Source organism: Micromys minutus, assembly GCF_963924665.1.
Source record: "Micromys minutus genome assembly, chromosome: 9".
Classification (NCBI taxonomy): domain Eukaryota; kingdom Metazoa; phylum Chordata; class Mammalia; order Rodentia; family Muridae; genus Micromys; species Micromys minutus.
This window is the reverse complement of record NC_137978.1, coordinates 14063272-14090265: the sequence shown is the minus strand read 5'-3', so window position 1 is coordinate 14090265 and position 26994 is coordinate 14063272. Positions and strand designations below refer to the sequence as shown.

The following is a 26994-nucleotide window of genomic DNA, read 5'->3' as shown; positions in this document are numbered from 1 at the left end:
TGACAGAACTCAGATTTACCCCAGTATGTCTCATAGCAGCTCTGTAAAGGGTTGTGAGAAAATAAGATGATCCCAGTTGATCTTACCCTGTTGAACCTAGTAGCTGAACCTACTCAGGGATGAGATATGGAAAATCCTCTAAGGTGTTTTCTGTGGAAAATGTCGAGTATGAAAGATGGAAAAGCTTTTTAATATTTTCACTTACCACTCCCAATTTCATAAAGAAAATTGTGATTGTTTTTACACACTAGCCAAGCATCTTGATCCCATATCAGTAGGGTTGCCACTGAGCAACTGAACAAGAGATCTCAAGAACTGATGTTACAGTGTGCATGCCATTTATCACACTTTACTACTTTATGATAGCCTAAAGATATAAAATCCAGTATAGGGGACAGAACTGTTTTCTACCTTGCCCAACTTTTCAAAAACTTTCTATTAAATTCATATACTGGCAGCTTTCAGTTTGTAAAGGAAACCTGAAAATAGCCAGGAGTACAGCTCAGTGATAGAATCTTGCCTGACACACACACACACACACACACACACACCACGAATATGCATACACACACACGACTAGGAAAATCTGATCCAGTTGAGTGTGAGTTCTCAACAACTGTAGAACTCTCCTGATGAGAGAATGAACGGAGAAGCAACACAACCATCTCAGGACAGGATTATTCCTTGTCTTGGAGGCAACGGGCTTCTTTTTAACCTGATGTGAATAGATAAACTGTCTGTGGTCTTCAGTCTGTATGTAGCTTCAGGGAGCCGAACAATGAGGCACAAGCACAGACACTGGCTCCAGGCACTTAGAGAGCATGAAAAACTGAGACTCCAAGCTTCGATTACATAGCTTCTCAAAGTATTACCTAGATGGAAGTCCTAACTGTCCCCAGTATGATCTCTATCTTTAACCTCTATTAACCAGAGGTGCAGCTAGGAACTAACTTGTCTGTGGTCACATGACCAGTTAAGCAGTCAAATGCCTGACCTTTCGTACCACTTTTAAGGAAACTTTAATAAAACTTAGTTTGATTTGCTTGTTTATAAACTGTGTAAAGTAGTTGTATGCACCGCCAAAGTTCCCATGAAAGATCCATGGGGTCATCTACGCTTAATGCTATATGGTTTTAGTATTTCAAAATAATTTAAGAAGCATTAACTCCTAATTCCAAGAACATGCTCCTTAAAAAGGTTTGGGCTTAAATAAGAATTTACTCAAAATTTTTATAAAGTATACCAAAATTAATTTTAACTACCTATTATTTCAACTCAGCAAATGGTGAATCACTTATGCCCAACTTTCCATCTTTTCTTTTTTATCATTACAATAGAAAAGATGCTCATATGCTGTATCTCCTTTCCTTCTTATGAAACAGAAAACAAACTCCCATTATTTCCTTATTCTATCATTAAAATTATTTCTACACTGAAAACACATTAGCCAGTACTTTATCATACAGACTATAAGCAAAAGGACCAAAGTGACTTCATGGGAGACTTTTACTGTGAGGTACCCCACCCCCCTTCTAAAACAAAATATTCTCCTTATTGCTCATTGTTGAAATGTTCACTTATGCAAGCTCAGAGGTAGTGACAAAGCAAAGGTTAAACTGAAAGTTGCTGTCATGCACACATTTTTCCTAAAGCAGCATCCTTCATCTCAGAATAAATTCAGTGTTTGGTTAAAATACACCTAGGCATAGTAGCTCATACTTTCAATCTCAGCATTCAGTAAGCTAATATGGGTCTGTCATGAATTCAAAACCAGGCTGACTACATGGTGAACTGCAGGCCAACCTGTAGCACAGAGTGAGATCCAGTCTTTAAACAACAGCAAAATAATAATAATAACAATAACAACAAACAAAAATCAGATACAGCCTACAAAAGCATTTCATGGTTTAAAAGAAAAATTTTAAACTAGTTTCATATTGCTTACATAGTAACAGAAATTATAGATATGTAAAGCTTGAGTCCTGGATGATTTATACATATAAAGTTATTTTCTCATATCCTGACTCATGATCTTTAAATGCCAACCATCTATATAAACTGCATACCTGTTATTTTGTCTCTTACGAGCTTACAGGACTCTATCTCACCAATGCTCCCAAAAAGACTCTTTAGTTCCTCTTGTGTCATGTTCTGAGGAAGGTAGTTGACTATTAGGTTGGTCTTGCTGTCCTCTGTGTTCCCGGAGTCAACTGGTGAGGAGCAGTTGTTGTTTACAGTGGTTGGACCATTGGCTGTGTTATTGCAAGTTGGCCCATTAGACAGTTGTGTTTCCATGGCAGCAATTACCTGCTAAAAACAGAGAAAATAAGAAATGTCAGAATTCATATATCACAACCCATTAGAGGTTCCACCCAAGAGTTAAGTTAAACACTTGTCACTAAACATGAGTCATTCTGCTGAGATTACAATAAAGCTTCAACAAAAAGTGCAACACCTATGCTAACTGTATTTCATATTAAGCGATTGAACTTAAGGCTACAATTATATTTCCACATACATATTCCATACATGCACATAAGCACAATTTAAATGTGGAAACATTGTCTAAAATCATATCCTGAGTTTAGTCATATACCCTCACTCACCTGCAGTATCCACAGAGAAAGTGATTTAATACCAAAGGGCACACAACTGTGTCCTGACTAAAAATCATTCTAGAAAATAAAAATGCTTAACATGCTGCCAAAACAAACAAGCAGACAAACAAAAAGTGATATATTAACTCTGAAGAGGATTCTTCAGTTCATAAGAGTCAATTAGCTAAGACTGACAGGCATCTGTTAACAAAATCAAGGAGCAAAGGAGCAATAGTACTTTCAAAAATAAAAAATTGTCAACATGTACTGTTTTGGTTACATACTGAAATGTTTTTGATTAACATTATTTTGTACCGCTATTGTTGGTAAGAAATTAAAAAAAAAAAGATGTTATATGTTCAGAAGTGAAAGGGTGGGTTAGCTTGGGAGTAAAACTATGAAGATTCTGTCTACGCTTGTAGACTATTTAGCCATTTTGTCAATTTAGCAGCTGATGACCACCAACAAATATCTGATCTATGGCACCAAAACAGAATCCACAAACAATTCAGGATAATATTTTTTGCCTTGACTTTAATTTTAAGAACACAAGACCAAAAATGCATATCCAGTTCATGAAAGCAACAATGTAACACAACTTCTCCAAACAGGCCAGCCCAAGGCTATTGGAAATACAGTAGCATGGTGTCCATACACCAAACAACCAGTGAACAGCAGAGTTGGTAAAATTGCCTCAAACACTTCCAACAGCATTAAAAATCATTTATTATACAATTTTGGGTGTAGTTTCCTAAAAGTAATTTAATGGGCTTTGAACAAAAGAGTTACAAACCACAGGCCCCAAAATCTCCAAAAGTGTTTTCCAATAACTGCCGAACTTTGTTTGGACAGCCAAGACTCTGGGGGAATCCAAAAAACTCAAAGCATCAGTGAAAAGATTACACTCTGTCTCATCCAATATACCTCTCAGCTCCCCACAGAACTGCTCAAACCTGACAGCTCAGAATGATGGCACACTAGCTTTAGGAGGGTTTAATGTAAGAAAGGCAACAAATTTGATAAAAGAAAAAAAAAAGCAAAGTAGAGGGGGTAAGGGGCTGGTTATAGGTGAATGGGGAAAAATGTCTTATAAAAAGCAAATTGCTTAAGGAAAAAAATAAGAGGGTTTATCTATGGATACAAAATATCAACCGCCAAGAGAAGTTTCCATAAGAAAGCAACACCAGACAGACCGGCCATGACCAGATCCGGTCTGGAGGGGGACAAGAATCAGCATACTCGGGATAAAATGGACTCAAGCCAGAGCAGTTAGGAAATAATCAACCTGCAACCTTTCAACAGCTCCCACCACCACCCCAAGATTTAAACTGCCTTTCTTGGGTAAGTATTCTCAATGAATACTTAAAGAATAATAAATAAATCTTTGGACTTCTGTATGAAAAAATAATCAAAATACTTCAAGATACTCTAATTGACATATTACTTAAAAATGAGAAGGGGGCTTCAGATTTTCTGCTAAAAGTCTGACTGTTCCAGTTTGTGGGCTGGTTGTGAATTACTCTTCTCACACAAAGTTCTCATAGAGCTACCTCTGCTCAGCAACTATAAAAACAGTGTGCTACAAGATAGAATGGCCAAGGCCTATTAAAATAAACCATCATTCAAAAGTGAGGGTAAGTACACAAAGTACGAGAACCCCAAATGTGAGGTTCGGTCTAGAGCTCACTGGGGTGGCGTGTGAAATATAAATGTCCACTGACTAGAATGAATGGGGTGTAGTAAGGACAACAAACACTCTCACTAAACTGCACATTTATTTCCATGTTCAGGTGGCAAGAATGAGCTCCTAAGCCAACATTCAAGTGAACAGCTGCAGTAGGCTGTGTGTACTTTAAAAAAAAAAAAAATCACAGCATCGTTCAGATATAGGACCATCTGCTCTGAATAAAATGATACTAATGTGCTATATTTTCCAAATAATGCATATTCCATTGATAGGCTCAACACAACTGTTCACAGAATGCACAGTCTTTCAACAGTTACTGGGCAATAATTTTCAGCCAGATTTACAATTTCAAAAAACTTTTTTTTAGAACCAGGAATTGTAAATAACTTCAAAATGTAGTAACCAAAAAAATACATAGTAAACAGAATGTAAAGAATGCGGTAACTTAGTATTCAGACCATACCAAAACTTTTGTTTTGTTTTTGTTTTTTTTAAAAAAAAAAGCTTGTCACTCTTTTGAGTCTGCACTAAAATCCTAATTTCAATTATTTCAGTTACATATAACAGCACGGTTCTGATCTATAAACACCACCACAGTTAAAATTGCAATGTGCTTTAATACTTAATGATGGCCATACCACAGTACATAAGAATGATTAGTATGCCAAATTAAAGGTTCAAGTGTTTGGTATGGCCTCGGCACTTCTGCAACATGCTAAAAAAAGTAGCCTACAGAATTTAAGAAAAATCCCACAGACCCCGGTCCAAGGCTCTGCTGCCCACGAACCGCTTCTAAGCAGAGAAGCCACATCACACAGTCTGACTGCCATGTTAGTTTGGAGTTGCCGTCTGCAATATGGACACAGAAAGTACCATACGTTAGAGTAGAGCAAGGTAATGCAACATGTCAGCTTGCACAAATTTACACTGATTGTCTTCATATTCCCAGCACGTCCATGCAGTGGGGCTTAATTGAATTTGAGGCAATTCCAATCTAATCTTTCCAAATTTATTTTAACATGTAGTTTTCTTGCATAAATGTTAAGTATTTGTAATTAAAGTCTGATTTTAAAACAGTACTACCTACTTGTCTTGGTATTTACGTTAAAAACTACCTTAAATTCCGTTTCAAAAATAATTTTAAAAATATAAATTAATTAAATGAAAATACCACATGCAGTCCTCTCATGGATGTGGAAGAAGGGAGGAATGTGAATGAAATTTTAGTGAGAAAAGCAGTCAAGCGATTCATAAAATGATTGCTTTGCATAAAAGCACTCTCTCGCCTAAATATCAAAGGGACATTAAGTGAAGCTGTATTTGCCCACACTGTTACATTATACTACAAATGATCCTTAATCCTGGGACTTCAAAAGTTAGAAGGGACTCAGTCCCCCTGAGGTCATTCTGCCACTCCAGACATACTAGTCTCTACTAGATTTGCCCAGAGCTTTTCACATATATACTAAGAGGCAGTAAACCAGTATCTTTCAATTGAAATAACTAGAGGAATAAATAGGATTTTTTTTTTTTTTTGGAGTAATGACTGTATAGGATGTCAGGCTGTCCCTGAATGAAATCAAGTGAACATTTTTATAACATGTAAATTGCGGACCCAGCATGCTTTAAAATTAGTACTGCCATGAGGACTCCAATAGCACGAACAGACCGTTTATCCCTTAGTCAACTTGCCTGAAAACTAAGCAGAGCTGTGATAGTGGCCCAAAAACCAAAGTTTACATTTTAGCTATACACCCACATGCTTAAAATGACAAACATAGGAATAGAAAAACTGAGGCTCAGAAATAATGAACAAGGGCTGAAAAAAGGATCTCCTTGCATTTTAGTAACTGCAAGTTTCAGCTTCAGAGTTAAAAGCCTGACTGTACATGATTCACATGAAATGTGAACACGGCGTGGACGCTGGCACCTATGAGAGGATTTAAAGGCTTCTCCGTGGATGCATGCAAATGCCTCGCTATTCTTCCTTTCTCCCACTGTAGCCAGGGAATTCAGTCTAACGCTGCTGTCTTTTCACTGTACAGATCATTGTTAGAGTTACACTTATCCTGAGATAAAGTACTTTTACATCAATGAAATAGTTTGACAAAAGCCCAGATGTGGAGCAGGACAGCCACACCCAACAGGTTAAACCAAGCCAAAATGTATGTCCAGGATACATTCAGGAGTGAATATCCAAACATTACCAAAGACCACGGGCAAAGTGATGTGCTGACCCCATCCCCTATATTCCATAGGAGACGACATTCCTCCTTTGCAAGCCCCAGAGATGGGAACAGTCTCTACTGAACCGACTGAGCTGAGAAGGCTGCTGATGGAAAATGATTCCACTGCACTTTTACATTCCCAGACAGTCTCTGCTTGAGGCAGACACACACCTTTATGGGGAGTTATAAATAAGTTGCTCACATGGCCCTTACCTTTATGCTGGCCAACAATCCAGTTACTAAAAATTGAAGCTACTTCCCCTTCACTTAAGGACAGGTGATTCTGCTCCACTCAATCTACCACAGACAACCCGGCTGTGCACTATTTATAGCCTCAACTGGCTCTGAGGCTCTTTGGAAAGACGAAAGCTGTATTGCAGTGAAACAGAACCATTAATTTTAAGGCTTTAAAAAATGTTTCATACATGTTCACCTCTTAATTTAGACATCAATTGTGCCAATTCAGATTGCTTTTCATCCTGTTATTCTCAGCACAGTAACTTAGGAAAAGGCACTTTCATAGATCAATCTAGAATGTTCCATACTTGCACTGAGCTACAGAAGATAATGGTGAGGAGCGTTTTGATGGGAGCGTGGCTCTCACAGGGGAAGGGAGAAGGGAGGCTTTTCTCTTCATGGCTGTATCATTTAGCAACAGCAGACACTTAAACTTTGCATGTTCAATACTTTTCTTCCTTCTTTCCCTTTCATCGTGTGCACTTCCTGCTCACATCTCTGTGTACTTATGCATCTACAGGTTCTTACACTGCTGGGAATCTGAGGTCAGACCTAGCTGGCAACAGTAAGCATAAGAGAAGTCAAACTGGCCCAGCGGTTTCCCAAACATATAAAAACATGACAAGTTTCTATTTCCTAATCTCCAGCGTTTAAAAACCAAACAACAGCAGAAACATTCTGTAAACTAAGATAATCTTTGCTATTTTAGAACCTCTTCCAGACAGCCACCATATAAGACATACTCTAGTCAAAAAAAGAAAAGAAAAGAAAAGAGAAAAAAACCACAACAACAACAACAACAAACCACTTTTAAAATATCTTGAGAATTCTCTCTAAATTCACCTGGTATTATGACTGAGTTCGAAGAAAGGATTTCGAAGCCTAATTACCATCAGACAGAGAGAGCAGACCTGTACACGTCAGTCAGCACTGTGTTGAAATGGTCACTCCCAAGGAGGCTGGCTCAGTGTGTAACACTGCACTGGCTACTATGTTTACCCTCCTCATACCAGTTCCCAGGCTGGGAATCTGGCTCAGTGACACAACACTGGCCTACCATGAGTTAACCCTGCGTAAGGGGATGGGGAATTAAGTAAAACTGATATGGACTCTCAGACTTAAGGCCTCTCCAATGGTCTCCCTCACCTTAAGTCACATTAACTTTGCCAGGGAGCTTTTCCTAAACCATTAACCACCACCTGCTACCTATCAGATCAAATGCTAGGTGTCTGATCCAGACATCCTTTAGTATTAGCAGCCTTGGGCATCTGAGCTCTCTTTATCCCTCAAACAAGCCCAGTGCCTTACTTTCTTGCTTTGCTAATGGTCTGTCTCCCTTTGAGATCTGTACAAGGGAAGAACAAGAACAGTTTCCTCAAAAGTTAAGTATTCAAAAAGTGAACTATATAGTCTTTAATACCTGTAAACTCTCACAGTAAACACAACAATGCAAGACTACTTCTCATCTTGGGAGTGTCCCACCGGTTGCCATCACCCCCTGAAAGCCACATTGCTATTTCGAAGCTTTGCAAAGGAAACCATTTATCTCTGAAGTGACCAAGAGTGTGATTTCTACCTCAAGAACAATTTGCCAACTATAAAAACTCAAAAGTCAAATCAAATCCTGAAATATGGCACAGGTAAGCCCCATGCCTCTGTCCAGTCCAGTTATGAAGACAGACCATGTGGGATTTAAGGATCACTTAGCAAGATGGTCAAAAGCCAAGAGGACAGAAAGCCAAGCCAACAGAAAATAAAGTTTGATACAAAGGAATTCAGAAACCTGTCATTCTTAAATTACAGGTCTTAAGTGGTTTTAATTTTATACTGGCTAGGTACACTAGGCAAATATTAATGATGTCTCTAAAATGAATCATGGCTAATGGTAAGGACAAGGACCTCTGAGACTAAAATTCCCAGTTTGAATACAATGACCTTGGACTCCACACTCTCCTGGGACTAGGATACAGTCACCTCCAGGTGCACAGCACCAGGAAAGAATCCTTGTAATGTCTTCCCTCTGTACATTAAGACTTCTTCTGAATACAAAGTTTAAATTACAAGGTAGACGGCACCGATCTCTAAAGTTTAAAAAATAAAGTTGGGGGATGGAATACTGATCAGTCACCTTCTTCTGTTATTGAACTCACGGTAAGAAACTGGAACATAAAGTAGCCAGTGGCAAGGATGACAAAAGCAGTGGTGACGCCTCTGCTGCAGTTAATACTTTATTGTCCCCCCTGAAATCGCTACGATGACAGCGTCATGGCACATGACTGGATTTACTGAAGAAAACAAGAGAATATTCAACCAAGCTTTGAAATCAGATAAGCGATGAGCTATGAGGACGAACAGTTGGTGTGTTCTCTTTAAACCTCTCTATTTAACAGGTCCTACGCAATCATTGGTCTTCAGCTTTATAGAAACCACGGATCGTAAAAACCTCCTGTCAAGTTAACCTTATACCACTTTATCTCATTCCTCAGCTTCAGACATCTGTCCCTGAGGTTGATAGAATCGCATGAACCCGCTGCAGGAATACCACAAGAAACCTTCTTTAGCAGTTAGTACTATCTATTGTTTCTACATGAAGTCAAGTCTCTTTAGGTGGAGTTTCAGAGCTGGCGGGATTCAAGGCTTTGAGCTTTGTGGATGAAGGTGAGTGCAGGGCCCCAAACTCATCCCCTTGTTCTGCACTTACTACAGCCATTGTGTTAGTCAGTGGGAAAATAAATTAAAAAGACTTGCCCACCCTTCCCATCCTGCTCATCCATTCAACAGACATCTGCACGCACCTCCTAAGATCAACAGGAAGCTCTGGGTGAGGAAGGAACTGACTGTAAGAAGAAAGTACCATGGTGTATTCATGCAATGGGATAAAATGCATAAAGGAGCCAGAAGGAACACACAGAGAGAAAGTGATGAGATGGAGGACAATGTAGAGCAGATGAAGTAGCAGTGAGAAGGTGAGACAACAGTGGTGGTGTGTCATTGAAAAGATCATTTCTGTGTGGGGAGAACAGAGTCCATCCAAGGTATCTACACCCCATTCCCCTTAGTCTGTGAACCTGTCATGTTACACAGCAAGGGGAATTAAGATTGAGAATCAACAGATATTAGAAGCATTAGATTGTGCTACATCATCAGGAGGACAGAGAATTATCAGTGATTCCTGAACATCAAAGAAGGGAATAGGAAAGTCACACTCTCCAGAAGACTTCAGTCAGCCACTAGCAGGTAAAGCAGGTGAGGACGCCTTTTCTCCTCAAGCCTCCAGAGAGAACTCCATCTTGGCCGACTCAGACCTACTTTGAATGGACTTCTGACCTATAGAGCTATCAGAAGGTGACATGTATTGTGTTTAAGAAAACAAAGCTGCTACTTGTTCTGTTACAACAATTTGGGGTGTAAGAGAAAACAACTATAGTTCCCCCTGGACTATGAAGACAAATACTACAAGTAGGTCAACGTTAAGATGCCATTGTAGCACAATGAGGGGCTGAGAGACCAGTCAATGCTGAGGCCAGGTCACACAGGGCCTGAGTTACTCCTTTGTGGGAGGATCAAGGTGGGGGTAGGGCGCTCAGCAAGTCTGAAAGAAGTTAGGCCAGGCAAGTAGTGGTCACAGTAACGCAGGCACATAAGGATAACAGAGTCTGATGGGGTGCTGTCAGGGGAAAGCATCAGATTCTGGGTACACTCTGGAGGAAGCAGAGAGCTCCGTGGCTATGCTTTATTTGAACAAAACAAAACAAAATCCACTGAAATTATTTGCTAGGAACTAAGAATACAAGATGAATAAACAAAGGAAAGGTTTCCGCACAGGGAATTGGACCTTAAAGAGAAGGAAAAGAGTCTCAGGAAACCTTGCGTTAAAAGTGGGTATTAACTTAAGAGACGGCATAGAGACATGGATGACCAAAGTTGGTGTCATATTTGTTTTCTTGTTGATGTGACACAACCAGTGGTGCCTGGAAAGAAGGTAAGCTAACTGAAGAACTTCCTCAATAGAATTGGCCTATTAGCAAACTGCAAGATATTGTCTCACTGACAATTAATGGGGAGGGTTCAGCCCACTGTGAACTGCTAGAATTCTTGTCCTGACTTCTCAGTAATAGACTGAGTTTGGAAGTGTCAACAAAATAAACACTTTTATCCTCTTTTTAAAAAGTGGGTATTAAATCAAGCTATTCTCTGCAAGAATTCTTTACAGTGTATTCTTCAAAAAATAATTCAGTATTCATTTAACATCAAATGAAAAACTCAACCATCATTTAATTTTACAGGCATGGATAAAGTCATGCAACATGGTTTCACATGCCTGCAATCCCAGCCCTCATGTATGGCAAAGCTTAAGGACCAGGATGAGTTCAAAGCCAGCGTTCATGGGACCTGGTCTGAAAGTAGCACCGCCCCCTTCTGACATGTTGACACATTTAATCCCAGCACTCAGGAGGCAGAAAAGGGCAGATCTCTGTGAGCTTGAGGCCAGTTTAGTTTACAGAGCAAGTTCTAGGACTCCTTCTTTTCAGAGGAAACCCTCTTTCAAGTTAACAAAGGAACAAAGGGATGAATGAAGGTGTGTGCCACTACTCCCATGTATTATGAGTTAGTTCATTTAACTCATTCAAGAACAAGAAAAAAATCTGTTTTCCCGTTAAAAGTTTTAAAAGTACAGACACCATTTAATAAATGTAATTTTCTGAAGTGAGTGCACACTCTCCTTCAATGGGGCCATTTGTCCTACTGTAAAATAGTGAGATGGGCCTGTGGGTTAACTATGTCCTGGCTAGAGCATGGAATACACGAAACCATCAACTCTGGCGATGAATCATTGCCACCTCATTCTTTCATCCCAGTCTCAGCGGGCCTAATTAATTTCCAAGCCATTATTTGGCTGCAGAACCTAAAAGGGAACAGGAGTATAGTGAGAATCGAGTCAATTCCGCCTTCTGTTTCTGTAGCAGGGTTGTTTCATACAGGCAGATAGATGTGAACTGCTAAATTAAGACAGCTCACATAGTAATCAGCACAGAAATTGGATTAACTTCACATTCTTCTACAGAAATCACAGCTATCAGGAACTCCCTCAGGGTAGAGCACTTTGTGAAAGGCTGATTGGAAATCCTCAAATTAATCCCAGTAGTTGAGTGTTTTCATAAGGTAGGTTAAAAACATGGTTCCTCTGTATGATAGAAACAGTAAAATACTCTGTCATATTTAAGATCCAGAACCGGAAGAATGCTTAATCTCAAAGGGAATGTAAAAGACAAGGAAGGCTTATGGACAAAAATACCACTTTTTAACTCACAACTGTTATAAAGGGCCACAATCTTCCATATGGCAACATAGGGTAGCATTTTACTTTTCACTGTCATTTAAAAGGACAAAAAGAAAAAAAAAAAAAAAAAAAAAAAAAAAGAAAAAAGAAAAAAATTTCAAATGCTATAGTTAGCATTTAACCCCAAGCAGTTATGACAAAATAGAAATATCTGAAATGTCAGCTGATACAACAAGGTGTATTTTCTTCATAATTCTGCAAGGTTACAAATATCTGTAAGACTCAAGAAACTGAAAACTAAGAGATAATATCCTAGGATGTGTAAAACCATATAATGATAAAGTAGAACAACACCCTCCTTTGTCTTGTCCATGATTAATTCATGCCCCTGTCTCAGAAAAGTACGTCTTTTTACTGGAATTTACCTATGTAACATTTTTCTTTTAGGTTGTGTGAAGTCCGAAGGGGCAAATGCATTCAATTTAGACACACAACTATGAATTATTTAGTAAGGTAAGTTGGGACATCTTTAAAGACAAGATTTTCCCACATCCAGCTCTCCTCTCTCCTCTAATGACAGTTTTATTTAAAACCTACATCCCAACTATGAACAAATGGCTTAGGTCCATCTGTGACTTGTTATGGTAATTAAACTAGATATTTACTACATTCCAAGAATCTGCATTCAATTAACATGTTATTTTTATTTGTAATTCCAGTGAGAAGAAGAAGCATCCCAAGGACATTTCTAGCAGATAGGTTGCCTAAGAAATGTACAGGAGTTAAAACAAAACAAAAGAAAAGCTCATGCTACTACCACAAAACAGGAACATATCTCTTTGCCTCACTCACACAGGCCCAGACTGTTCACGGGAAGCAGTCAGAGTGCTTCAGTGTCTGTGCAGTGCCCTTGCCTCTCACTTCTGTGTGCTCTGACTTCCTCACATCGGTAGGGCAAAGTACACTGGAAACACATGCTTCGGGGTTGCTTCACAGGGCTAGTTACCCGAGTTAGAAATGAACAGTGGGACAAATGTGTAATTCTCTGTGTAATTATACACGAGCATATTTCCAAGTTACTGAACACAGGAGCTATCACCTAGAGATGTAATCACAGGCTTTGTAAACCTAAGAAAACTTTCCAGAGACTCAAACCACGAATGGATCTGGCCCTTGAATTATCTATTTTCTCAGAAAGGGGTGGGAGGGCTACTTTCTTTAAAAGCTTTTGGTATGTACAAATATCAAGCAGAAAACATGTCAAAGCACTTTACAAACTGAAGTGTTTAATGAGTATGGGACCGTTATTTATCATTAGACAAAGAAAACGCTTCTTTCAAATTCTACCGTAGAAAATCTGTCAGTCTTTCGGGTTAAACTTGCATTACCCCTTCTGCAGCTCCCAGCATCTAAATGGGCAACAAGACTGCAGAATTTCAGAAGACTCTCATATGAAATGGGAACACTAGACAGAAGAAACTTTCCCAATCATTAGTGGCATTGCCTGTTCTAAACATTGGAAGCAGATGCTACCATGTTAAACTACGTTTAGCAATGTCGTAAAAAATGACTGAAGATGAAAATTTTTACTTAAATTGCTGCAATTTTTAACCCCAGATTTCCATACACTATATTAAATATATACAGTGTCAATAGCCCAAGTACTATGTCACATCTGGATTACAGCTTTATCCATTTTAATTTACCTTACTTTAAAAGTGCGTGCTCTCAATAGTTTAACCTCAAAACCCTGCTATACCACTCCTGGGTATATACCAAAAAAATGTTCCACCACCCCAAACTGGCACTTACTCACCTACGTTCATACAGCTTTATTCATAATAGCCAGAAACCGGAAACAACCTAGATGTCCCCCTCAACTAAAGAAAGGATGAAGAAATGTGGTACATCCATGCTGTGGAATACTATTCAGCTATTAAAAATAAAAACATTGTGAATTTCGCAGGCAAATGGATGGATCTTGAGACTATCGTCCTGAGTGAGGTAACCCAGATGCAAAAGGACATGCATAATATGCACTCACTTATAAGTGATTATTAGCCGAAACATACAGCATTATCCATGCTACACTCTACAAACACAAAGAAGCTCAACAAGAAGGAAGGCACAAGTGAGGATGCTTGAACCTCACTTAGAAGGGGGACTAAAATAGTCATAAGAGGCAGATAGGGAGGAAACTGGGAGAGGAGTTGGGGAGAATGGGGTGAGGGGTCAGAATCAGGTCAAGGGAGGAAGAAGACTGATGACCAGATAGACATGAGATCGAATGGAAATCTGCAACTGATGGGAGAGAGAGGTGGGGACGGTGAGGTGGGGACATGACAGACAAGACAGAGATCAGGGATAAGGAAGGAACCCAAGAACCAATGGCGGTGACCTTAGCTGTGACTCAAAACACTGGGGATAGGAACCTGAAAGGCCACCTCCTATAGTCAAGCAGAAACTCCAACAGAACAATAGGGACACCAACCCATCTATAAAACTTTCCACCCAAAATTTATCCTATCAGAAATGCAGTCACAGGGTTGGCCAACTGCTGGCCCAACTTGAGGCCCATTCCATGGGCAAGCATCGTTAATGATACTGCTATACTTACAGACAAGAGCCTAACAGAACTGTCCTCTGAGAGGCTCCATCCAGCAGCTGACCGAAATAGATACAGACACAGCCTAACAGTAGATTGAGCTTGGGGACTCTTGTGTTAGTATATGAGGAAGGACTGCAGTCCTGAGGGGGATAAGAACTCCAGAGGAAGACCAACAGAGTCAACTAACTTGGACTCCTTTGGGGCTCTCAAGAGACTGAACCATCAACCAAAGAGCACACATGGGCTGGACCTAGATCTCCCCGCCCATAAATAACAGATGTGCAACTTGGTCTTCATGTGGGTCCAGAACAACTGTAATGGGGCTATACCAAAGCTGATGCCTGTCCCTGGATATGTTTTTCTAGCTGGGCTGCCTTGTCTGGCCTCAGTGGGAGAGGATGTATGTGCCTAGCCTTGTAGGGACTTGATGTGCCAGAGTAGGGGGATAATCTAGGGGGGCCCTACCCACTCAGCAGAGAAGAGGACAGGGGATGGGAGGAAGAATTGTGGGATGGGGTGACCAGGAAGGGGTAGTGAGTGAGAAGTAAAGTGAATACATTTTGTTGTTGTTGTTGTTGTTGTTGTTTAAGTTTATGCCCTTCTTAGGAAAAAAAAATATTAAACTTGGCTTTCCTCCTTCCCACCTTGGTGTTTCACCCTCGGCTGCTCAGCCTCTTAGAACTTTAATACTCAGAACTCAGCACCCACCCCGCTTATTTTACAAATAAAGGTTTCAGGAATGAGCCAAGCATCCTCTCCTTCCACTTGAAGTGGAGACTCTAGAACTTAGACTGATAATAAACATCACGTAATGCCGGAGGGATGTCTATCCACAATCAGGAAAATGGCACCATCAAACAGGGCCACTCACCTTCCCTCATGTTTCTCCCATCATGACTGTCAAGCTAACTTTTATAAACCTGCATTAACTGTGGTTTTGAGGCACCCTGAATCCTCCACAGAATTTGCATAATTTTGGTACAAAAAGAGGTTGTTAGAATGATGTAACTGCCTTTTGGAGAATTCAATGAATCCTTTGACTAAAACAGGGAAAGCTAAAAGAAAAAAAGGGGGGTGCTATTGTTTATTGACTGCTTATTTTATGCCTAATAGTTTAAAGATAACATTTCATTTAATCTTCATGAGCAGTATGAGTTTTATGTATTATTTTCAATGAGATACATGTAATCTTCAATGTACAAATGAGGGGAGCAATCCAGCAGGCAGGTGAGCCTAGTACTTGCTAAGCAGGTGCTGTACTGAGTGAGGCATATCACCAGCCCTCTCTTACTTCATCTCCAGACAAGGTCTATTCCAAGTTGCTTAGGCTACCCTTAAACTCATACTGCAGTTCAGGCAGGTCTTGAACTTATGATCCTCCAGCCTCAGTCTCTCAGAGAGCTGGGATTGTAGGCTTGTATGAACTACCCCAACTGTAAATGAGGATTTCATTACACAAAGCAGAAACACTGGGATTTGAAACCAGGGTTCAGAGCCCCCTGAAAGTCTCCTGACTACTCTCTGCTTGCATGCTTTCCCCATCTGTAATCCACTTTCCAATCCCAAGCTACATGGAGCTTCCACACAAATAGCCAGCATCCCACAACCGTCTCTAGGCAAGGCTTTTGCTCATATGCTTCCACCTATCTCTCTACCATATGTCCAATGCTCCCATGGCATACGGTGAACCCCAATAAATCCCCAGCACTTCCACTCACTCCCTGTCCGCTTTCCACTGCTACTCAACCTCTCATCCTCACTACCCTTCTTCTGACTGAAAAGAGTGTCAGTCTATAAAGAGGATCAACACCAAGAATTCTGAGAAACACAGCCAGGCAGGACAGTAGCCACCTGTGTTTTAGAAGTCTATAGCTCCTGCATGCCTTTGCCTTCTTGTCATAAGCACAAAAAGTGTAATGAAAGCAATAGCATGGAGGAAAATCAAGGCCACATGTGTACTGTCTTATTTAACCACGTGGGCTTGCATCCCTTGCCAAGAGGAAACTCTGTATCACAACCTCAAGTACCTGCATCAGTGAATCTTAGGCTGTCTGTACAGGAAAGGCAACCATGGCCCATCATTAGCATACGCATGTTCTTCTCAGAATATTATTACCATCCAGTGTAATCTCAAGCTTCTAGTAGAACCAACATTACCACCAAACACCTAGCTATTAGGTTTCATTAGAACACAAGCTCCAGTAACCAGGGGGAGAAGACAGTTGTACGTGTGTCACACTGTCACCACATCATAATTCAAGATGAGCAGGTCTCAACAAAGCGCATAAATAAAAGCAAGACCACATGTGAAAGTGTATACCCTTGTCCTTCAGCTAAAGTCTGATGTATAAGACTAAGAAAAGTACTCAAGGTCAGAAAAAAATTTCCCCGACACACTGGACATAGCAGGCACTAGACCAGATACTATGCATAACATAGGTACACAAGGCATGAGTATTCCAGCTTCCTACTTCCTGAGTAACCTTTAACCCCAAGAAGTCAAAGGAATACAAGGAAAGTTTCCAGCACAAATAGCCATTCTGGCTGACCTATGCTAAATGTTTCATCAAGGAAAAGGGGGGTGGGGCAAAGTCACCCACTGCTATGGATACTGGAATTCAGAACAGTAGACTGAACATGCAAACCACTAGGTGGTAAAGTCTTTCATCACTGACAAGACTTTCAGAAGGCCCACTGCATGCCCGGTAATATGCTAGTCCAGAGCAATGATGACTGCCAGTTCTTCTCACTATCAGCTATTATTTTAATCCAAATGGCTTGACAAAAAATGAACCTAACCATTTTTCTGAAGAGAACCATTTCTCTAACCTCACCTCCAAATGTTCACTTGGTTTTGTAAACACAATGGAGACACACTCCTTTGAAAAAACTCTGACTGACAACTGCTAAAAAAAAAAAAAAAAAAGTGTTGGGGGAGCATACCATTTTTGTAAATCTATTGCCCAGCCTACACAGCCTTGGTAAACCCATCTTTGTCAAGCATATACCCAGGATTCACTCCAAAAACATGGAGAATGCATGTGCTGGAATTCAGCTGAAAGTAATTCTACACTCTCTCCTAGGACCAGAATATGGAGTACATACAAAGGATCATGAAGATGGAAGCAAGACTAGTAAATAAAGGCAGGTGAGCACTTCAGTTGTACTAAAGGTCAGAATCTCACCACAATCACATGCAGACCAAGCTCCCAGACCCCGCTGTGCAGGACTCAGCAGAGCCTCCTCTGCACACCTTTTTGTTCTACCTACAACGACCCACATCTTCATTTGTTGGAACTAAAAGAAAAAAAGAAAAGTAGCTTTCTTCATTTAGAACTGAGATCCATCCCAGTGCGGGAAATGAGTTACAACTTGAGTCATTGGTTAAATGAGGTCCCATAGAACTGACCCTAAACATCACAGGCTACCTGTGACCCTCTCCACCTGATGGTAAGTAAGGCCCTATACTGACAACACTTACTTATGTCATTAAACACAGACAAATTGAGCTGATGCCCCCTTGACCCCTACTGACTAGAATTTGTAGTGCTGTAAGGTACTCTGCATATTACTGGGAGAGAAAAAAAAGCAAGCATCAGGAAGAGCAATGGTGGTGCAAACATTATGGGAGTAACAGGCCACATCTTGATTGGATTAAGGCCCAGTCTATCAGATAGAATTCATACTTGACACTGCTACAGAAGCCAAAACCAAGACTAGATAGATCACAGGCCCTACAGAAAACTAGAGTATTCTGCTAAAGAAACCTAACAATAAATAACTCCTAAGGCACATGAGACATATAGCTATACCTAAAGACCAGTGTTTCACTCAGCCTTCATCAGAGAGGCCTCTTCTTGTAGTAGATAGTAATGAACACAGAGACTTGCATCTGGACAATGGGCAGTTAAGAGACGTTGGCATACTGAGCCCTAAGTAGATGCCTTCATGAAACCCCTCCTGCCTCAAGGCTCAGAGATTTACATGGAAGAGGAGGTGTTAAGAAAGCCATCCGAGATAAATGACTCCAAGAAAACAATGTCTTCCAAACATAACACGCCTGATAACACACATGAATACACAGAGATTGACAGCACACTCAAGACCTACACAGGTGCAAACGAGAAAGAAAAAAGTCCAACCTGGAGACAGAGAGGTAGACACAAAGTTCCACCACTAACCAAGAAACTACTAACAATTGATACCTGCAGGAAAAGCTTCGGGGCAGGGTTGGGGGTGGGGAAGAGGGTTACTCTTCAGAGAAGAACTCTGAGAAACAACTACAAGTACCTTTTACTGATCCATCTGATGTGGTGTCAATGTGGTGTCTCTCACCCACATCCCACTCCTAACAAGGAGAAAGAAGAGACAGATTGGGTCTAGGGAAGTATAGAGGTTGGAATAAGAATGGCCTCCAGAGGCTCACACATTTCAATGCTTGATCATTAGAGAGTGGTAACTACTTGACAGGTATCAGAAGGTGTAGCCTTGTTGGAGGAAGTCACTTGGATCCATATGTAGAGTTCTCAGCTACTTCTACAGCCCTATGTCTGCCTGTATGCCACCATGTCCCCCCCCTATGTTGATAATGGACTAAGCTTCTAAAACTGTAAGCCAGACCCAATTACAGGCTTTCTTTTGTAAGAAGTTACCTTGGTCATGGTGTCTTTTCACAGCAATAGAACACTGACTAAGACAGGGAGGGTCTAGAACAGAATCCACAGGCCCATAGAGCTATCATGAATGGGAGATGTTCTCTGCAGTGTTCCCAAAACTGCCATGTCAGCATGGTTCCTGCTATGGCTAGGTTCCAGTTAAAATAATACCACAGCCTAGAGGCAAAAGATCTAATGTGCACATATCTTTTTCTACTCTTTCATGATGGGCAGTTAGGTCCAGAAGACCAGAGAATTGCAAGTCAGGGTACTTACATACACCTTCCAGAAATTCACTATAGACACAGTACAGACATACTTAAGATGGGGAGAGTAAATTGATCCAAATACTTCACACATATCATAATTACCTGAACTGAGAATTTTTAATTTGAGATCTAATCCTCTTCAACATATTCCAGGAAATAAGCAAAACAGAAGCATCAATTTTCTATTACTAATATGACCACAACATGTGTTAAATGCACTCAAAAATAAGACTCGCTTTGGTTGATACTTCCCTGGGTTCTAAGAGAAAGCCATCTTGTCTGTACAAATTAGGAATGTCTTTTCTAGGCACATTTCTTATAAAAGAAATTCAAACCGTTTGTGATTTGAATGAGAATGCTTTCCCTACAACTTGTGAACTGTTTAGAAAGGATTAGGAGGTGTGGCCTGATTGGCAGAGGTGCATCAGGAAGGACAGGCTTTGAGGTTTCAAAACCTCACATGATTTCCAATTAGCCTCTCTCTGTGTGCCATGCTTGGAGATAAGACATAAGCTCAAAGTTATTGCTCTAGCAGCATCCTGGCCAGTCTTTCTACTACTTGGCTACCCATCATAACAGTCACCGAGTCACCATCAGAAGCTGTAAGCAAGCCCCCAATTAAATGCTCTCTTTTGTAAGTCTCCTTGGTCATGGTGTCACGTCACAACAACAATAACAACCAATGTAACTAAGATGGGCTACGGCAGGGCGTGTTGCAGTGGTGGCACATGCTCTTTAATCCCAGCAATCGAGAGGCTGAGGCAGAATGCTCTCTCATGCAGAGGTCTACAGAGCAAGTTCCAGAACTGAGATACTCAGAGACTAAGAACAACGTAAATTCAGAGGTAAGAAAACACTGAAAAAAGATGAGTGGATAGAAAGCTTTATCCCAAACATGGAAGGTAGGAGGAAGGAAACTAAGGCCCACCTATATGTTCTCCTTGACAAACTGGTATTCATCTCAGAGTATACTGGAAGCCTTCAAATTAACGTTCAACAAACTTCTGACTGGGCATTCTAGCTCCTAGCTGTAACGTCAGAGACTAATGCAGAAGGCTCAGGCTTTCAGGCGTAACTGTGCCACATAGTATGGCCCTGTCTCAAGTTCAAAGTCATGACATACCACAAACTGTATTTGTAGATGAAGAAGATGGTACCTAAAGAGAGAATAGAAGTGCAAAGAAATTTAATTCATATTTTTCCTCTGCCTTTAATTAACTCTAATGGATTTCCATGAAAACCTACTTTAAAACAGCAAAATGGGCAAGCCACAGAACCAAGGTGGTTCCAAGGCATAGCCCTACCTAACGACTGTGTGGTGTGCAACAGAATAAAGGGACAATATTAGGGATGGATGCATTTTTTTTGTGCTTCCCAAAATCTGCTGTTATCTCCTATATACGCTTTCAAATCACCCTAACAAGACTATTTCTAGATTCACTTGGCAAATGCAAGAGAACAATTTGTTTAAAATCCTAAGATAATAATTCCCTATTATTTACCATTTTCTAGAAACAGGAATTTGGACAAAGACGAGAGGACATCCCCATGCAGTAACAGTCTCCAAGAGTCTCTTAAACTTTCTTAACATTGAAACTTTCCATAATTCTAGGCAGAGACTAGAGGAAAGTATATTTTTCACCATGTCTCATTAACTAAGAAGCCAAAGATAAAGCTAAAATAAAAAGCTGGAGGAACTCCAAAACTGAAGTTTTTATGGGTCATGTTAAATTATTCTCTATCAACTGTGAATCTTTAAAGTTACAGAAAATTACTTTAAAGCTATTGACGCCCCTCACCCCAGAATCCACAATACTTTTCCTTAAAGAGAAAAAAATCTTATGTTTCTCTTCTACCTAGGCCATGTGTAAATTGAGGAAGGCCCAGCATTGGCATTAAATACTTGTATGCTTCAACCATTTTCCATGTGTGCACTAACCTGGAATCAGAGATTCAAACGGAGAACTCAAGACTACAGTAGAAAACTAAAGTAACTTGAGGTGCTCAATGCTCACTTGATTACAGGCACACATAACAAGGCCATTAACCCTCAGGAGAAGCTTCTAACCTACCAAGAGTAGATTTAGCTTTCCATAGAGGAACACCTCCAACTGGATGATGCTTTCCAGGATTACACCTCCCTACTTTGTCTCAGGATAGTCTCTTTCCCATACTCTTTTTGCTCAACCTACTGTGTGCCCTTTTGTGTTAAATTCAACAATATATGTCAATCACACAGAGGAAACATTTTGACTCACATTCATATCTAGTTAGTCCATGTCAAGATTCTTACCACTTTCTTTATTAAGCAGCAGTGTCACAGAAGCAAATGTACTATAGCAACTTAAAATCAAATCACATGTAATAGTACAGTTCCTAAACACAGCCACTACTTGCAATATTTAAAACCTAAGATGTTGAAGCTAGACTGATGGGTCCATAATTAAGAGCTGTTCTTGCAGGACCTACCATCTACCTCTGGATGCAAATTGGTCTCATCAGGCACCCGTACTCATATGCAGGCACCTGCACCTACACACGTGCATACACCTAACTGGAAATTTAAAAATAAATATTTAGAAAATTAAGATTGTAACTGAATGAATGTATATTAAAACAAAGGCTTCGAGGTCTGAAAGATATGGTCCAATGGCAGACAGACAGTGTATTCAACATGTTCATGGCTCTAGGTTCTATCACTGGCACCAAACTAAATAAATAATACAAATAAAATGAAAGCTCCAGCTCGGTTTTCCATCAGATTACACAGTGAGCATTTACCGCAGCCTGCACTCAATCCCCTGCCCCAAAACTAACAGACAAAAAAATCTCTGGCAACAGACCAGCGTTAAGTGAAAGCCCACACGGGGTCCAAGGACAACTGTAGCCAGTTCCAAATCGATTTCACAGTGTTTTAGTGACCTCTGAAGGAATTTTAACCTCGGTAAGTTCTCCTAGCTATAATGTATGTTTTCATTCTTTTAAAAAGTTGCTCTCTCTATATATATATAAAATTATATATAATATATTATGTTATGTTATATTATATATAAATTTAATATACATATATTTGGTTTTTAAAGACAAGGTTTCTCTGTGCAGTTCTGGCTGTCCTAGAATTTGCTTTGTAGACCAGGCTATCCTCTAACTAATTTAAATCTACCTGCTTCTGCCTCCCACCTGCTTGTACTAAAGGCTTCACCACCTTACTAAAAAAAAATCCTTTTCTTTAAAAAAAGTTAAAGAATAAATAAAATGAACAACTTATAAAACAGCCAGAGCTGGTAAGACTAAAAAAGGAGGAGGATGAAGAAAGGAAGGAGAAAGGGAGATTAACAAACAGGAAAAGAGAAAACAAAGAGCCAGGTACTACACAAATAAGGTACTGTTACAGTGTGTGCATGACACCCACACACGTGCACATACACACAAGGACATAAGCTGTGCCTACAGACTAGGATGTGTTTTCTTTACTTAAAAGAATGTTTTTTACTTACTAGAAAGCAGACTATTCATTGTCTATCAAATGCCATGTTCTAAGTACAAAATATTTAAGCCACTATAGCACACACCATCAATTATTTGAGGAAAAAAATCCTTTAACATAAAAATATTCATGCAGCTAGCCAAATCAAAACACTTTATTACTAAACAGCTAACAGTGAGAGCCAGATGGCATTTTAAGAAGCAGACCTTATAGATAAAATGTAAGAATTCAAAACTACAGTACATAGAGGGCATTTTTGCTCCATTTAGCATAGGACTTAGCAGGGGATCTCAGAAGGGTCAGCAAATTGTCAGAAAGCTGTGATTAATACTGCATGTCTGGTACTTTTAATGTCACTCAGGCCATTAGGCCATTTTAGAGAGCTAAGCCATGAACTAAGATTAATTCTGAAGATAAACCAGCCTGAACCATCCCACACTGAGAAAATCACTTTGTACAGCCAAATACTTCTTGGTATAGTTTAATGAGTCTATTCTGTCTATATTTACTGATGAACAAGAAGCTATCTGCAAGACAATCTAACCACCAAGGCTTGGTATACAAACCTGGGCACAAAAGGACTGTACCAAGGCGGAGATGCCAAGGTGTGAGAGGCAACTGCGGCAGAGAAGCTGGGCCATGTAACTATGGCGAAAAGCAGAAGGAAGCCAAATGATCCTGATGCTTTTGAACATCAGCCTCTTCCCTTGTTTGCTACAACTGCTCGTTAAACTCTCTCATGCCCTCTTGAGAATTCAGCTGAGTTCCCAGATAGCCCAAGACACTAATCTAGCCAAAGAAAAGCACTCCTCATCTAGGCAATCAGCAAACTCACATCTCCTAGGCAGAAAATACGGAGAAATCGTTCCATACTTGTAAAACGTAGCTGACCTTTACTCTCTCAGGAGACTGACTTGCCCTACTTCCACTTGATTCGTTGGGCGTGACTACTTTTACTTCATCTCTTAAACTGCAGCCCCCTAAACCAGACAACAGTTGGTAAAGATAAAAGGCAGTGTTTAAAGTACCAAGAATAAAAAGGCAGCAAGGTCTCCATGTGAAACCTGAAGCCACACTTAAGAGTAGCTACATCCACAACAGCAGCTCCTAAGATGAAGAAATCTACAGAGCACCCATTTTTCAGCCTGAAGAAAATGAGGTAAATACTGAGAGAGGACACCGCAGATCCTGGACTTTAGTACAAAGACTTTTTTAAAAAATTAGATGTGCTTCAAATATCAACATATTTGAAGGACTTGGACATCTGCATTTGCTGCAATAGGTAAATCTCATAAGACATGGAGCAAAATGCTGTACACTCAAGGTGACTCAGACCCTACTTTCTAGCAAAGAACAGGACACATAAATAGAACTACAACACAGGGTGCAAGCTGGAGTGTGACGAGGAGGGATGATGTCACATGATGTCACAGTGACATGGGGAAGCCCACAATGAACACTCCAAACAGAAATGCTGTCTACTGCTCAGAATGGGGTCCACACAGGTTCACCCACTTAATAAATGCCTCCCATGTTTCAGACTCTGGGCTGGGCAGAGTACATACACGGAAAAAGGAAGATAGTCATGCCAGGTACAGGTAGGAAACAAGCCAAAGGTTAATTTGTGCCTCCACTACACTCCAAGGCCATGAAGAAAATCAAGATGCTACAGAAAAAAAGGAAGTGAAAAGAAAGCCTCTCTGGTGAAGTGACATTTAATCCAAGACCTAGCAATGAGAAATATCTAAGATATAGTTGGTCTTTGGGGACACAGCATGGTCCCCATAGAAAGGGGCAAGATGAACCATGAACTCTGTGCAATCTGTTCCAAGACTGGCCACATGTAGTATGTTAGTTTCTATAGACAGAACTCTTACAACTACAGAAGCTTAAGCTAGAAAGCCTGAATACCATCCACGTAAAGCCATTTCTTTGCTCACATGAAGAAAATAGAGCCTCAGATTGGTTCAATGTCCGTTAAGTAGGTGTAGACAGGACCTTGCTTTCAAACCCATTACAACTGCCAAGTAGGTTTTTAATCAGATAATTCATATGTAAAGTTGAAGCATAAGTAACACTTAATATCTTCCAGTAAATAAGCAGATTAGATGCCAAACATTTCACTATACTGTACAGAAAATTCTTACACATTTGAAGTACAATGAGAAAATTAAGTTTTTCACAAAAAAATTCACAAAATAAAATATATTCAATTTCTCTTCTGACACTACACATATCCCTTTGTATGTCTGAAATCTAGGAAATCACGATGATAGTACAGAGTGTATAAATTATTTTAAACGCCTTCCTTGGAGAAACAGATACTGCAAACAGTCCCCCATGACACTGTGACACACTTCTTACAGCACGCACCTGAGGAACAGGAGCATTGAGAAACAACTGTAACTAATGGCTAGGAATGAAGAAAGACACCAACGGGATTCACAGACACACTGTACCTCAAAGCAAAACAACGAAAACAGACCGGAACAGCCGCAAAATAAGAAGGCCCATGCACAGAGCCAAACACGCTATGAATTTTTCATGAATTCTGTCCCAGGGGACTAAAAAAACAGACTTAGGGTCTTTCAATTACAATTGCCTTTAAAAACCAAATATTGTCAAGATGAAACATTAATTTTTAATCACATATTTTCCCAAACACTGCATTGTGTTTTGCAGGAACAATCAAAATGAGAGAATCTCATGCAGGCTCTGCCTCTCCCCCAGTTCCTCCTCTTCCATAGCTCCTACTCCCAGGAACCAAACAGCCATAACACATAGCACTAAACCCACCCAGCCACTCAGAAGCTTCTCAAGGTCTGGGCTGATATGAACACATTTCTGAAGCTCTGAACAGCTCCAGCACGGGAAGAAAATGGGTCAAACCTGAAAAGGCCAGAGAGGAGCCCCATTTATGGAGTTGTCAGAGCAAGTAAGAAAGCTAGGTCCCACTCACTGAGCAATAAGAATTCCAAACTTTAGTGTACCCTTGACAGTCATGAATGAAGTCCCCCATGAAGAGCTAAGGTCACCCACTATGCTGAAGGCCAACTGGCTGTTCTTCACTGACGCCGCTCTCTATTTTAGACACCTACTGTCTCTGGCTTGCTGTACTTGAGAGATTTCTAAACCTTTCCAAGGACATCAGAAACTCCGTCTGTACCTGAGCATTTATCTCTGTTACTGAAGAAAAGTCACCTTCCAAAGGAACAGTCACAGTCCATATCGCATGCACTTTGAAAAAGGAAGCGTAGTTTAACAACAAAATTGTATTATACATCAAGAAAGTCAAGGGAACAGTAAGAAAATTAAAATCCTGAAACCTCATTTTATCAAAATGATATAATCTGTCAAGATCTAACTTACATTGAAAGAAGCAATATAGCTCAGACTACTTTAGGCAAAAAAAAAAAAAAAAAAAAAAATCAGGCAAATACTGATTTCTTATTCTTCTGAGATACGAATGATTTAGAAATGCACATGGACCCCTGAGCTATAGAAAATGATGACAACCCAAAGGTGATTACTGAACTATCAATAACAATGGGAATTTTGAGAGAGCCTACTTTACTATAAAAAATCTACCTTCTATAATTAAAACAACAGTTTCAACTGGTGTTAATCTATGACTGAAGACATGCTCTGTCACTCAAAAGGTCACCTTAAATTAAAAGTAAGGGAATAAATGATACTTCAAGACAAAGGGCCAGCAGATGCTAAGACAAAAGGAAGTATTGGAAGGGTGCGTGACAGGCAAACATGTGGAGTGTCTCAGGAACAAAGACTTCAGTGGGGAAGAGAGGAAAAGGGGCAGAAGAGAAGGATGGAAAAGGAAGGCTGAGAAGACACGGGGCTAAAAATTTTAGAAATCTAAGCCACTGGAATTCCAAACTGACACCCATATAACCCCATTTACCTTTCTGTTCGAAGAAGTTTTCATGC

At 40.1% G+C, this 26994-nt stretch overlaps 1 protein-coding gene across 7 annotated transcripts in view; it reads right to left on the bottom strand.

Annotated features, from left to right (window-relative positions):
- The window catches only part of ELAVL2 (ELAV like RNA binding protein 2), a gene marked incomplete at both ends in the record, with an annotated part of 116566 nt that overhangs the window by 53974 nt on the left and 35598 nt on the right, over positions 1-26994 (bottom strand). For 3 of the 7 annotated variants that reach the window (XM_080921191.1, XM_080921194.1, XM_080921195.1), the window contains 2 exons: positions 2067-2310; positions 5043-5114. In XM_080921191.1, coding sequence (XP_080777317.1) covers positions 2067-2310; positions 5043-5114 — 316 coding nt within the window. Of the gene's footprint in view, positions 1-2066; positions 2311-5017; positions 5134-26994 lie in introns of those variants that run through there. The other 4 variants (XM_080921192.1, XM_080921193.1, XM_080921196.1 and 1 more) reach the window with 3 other exon arrangements.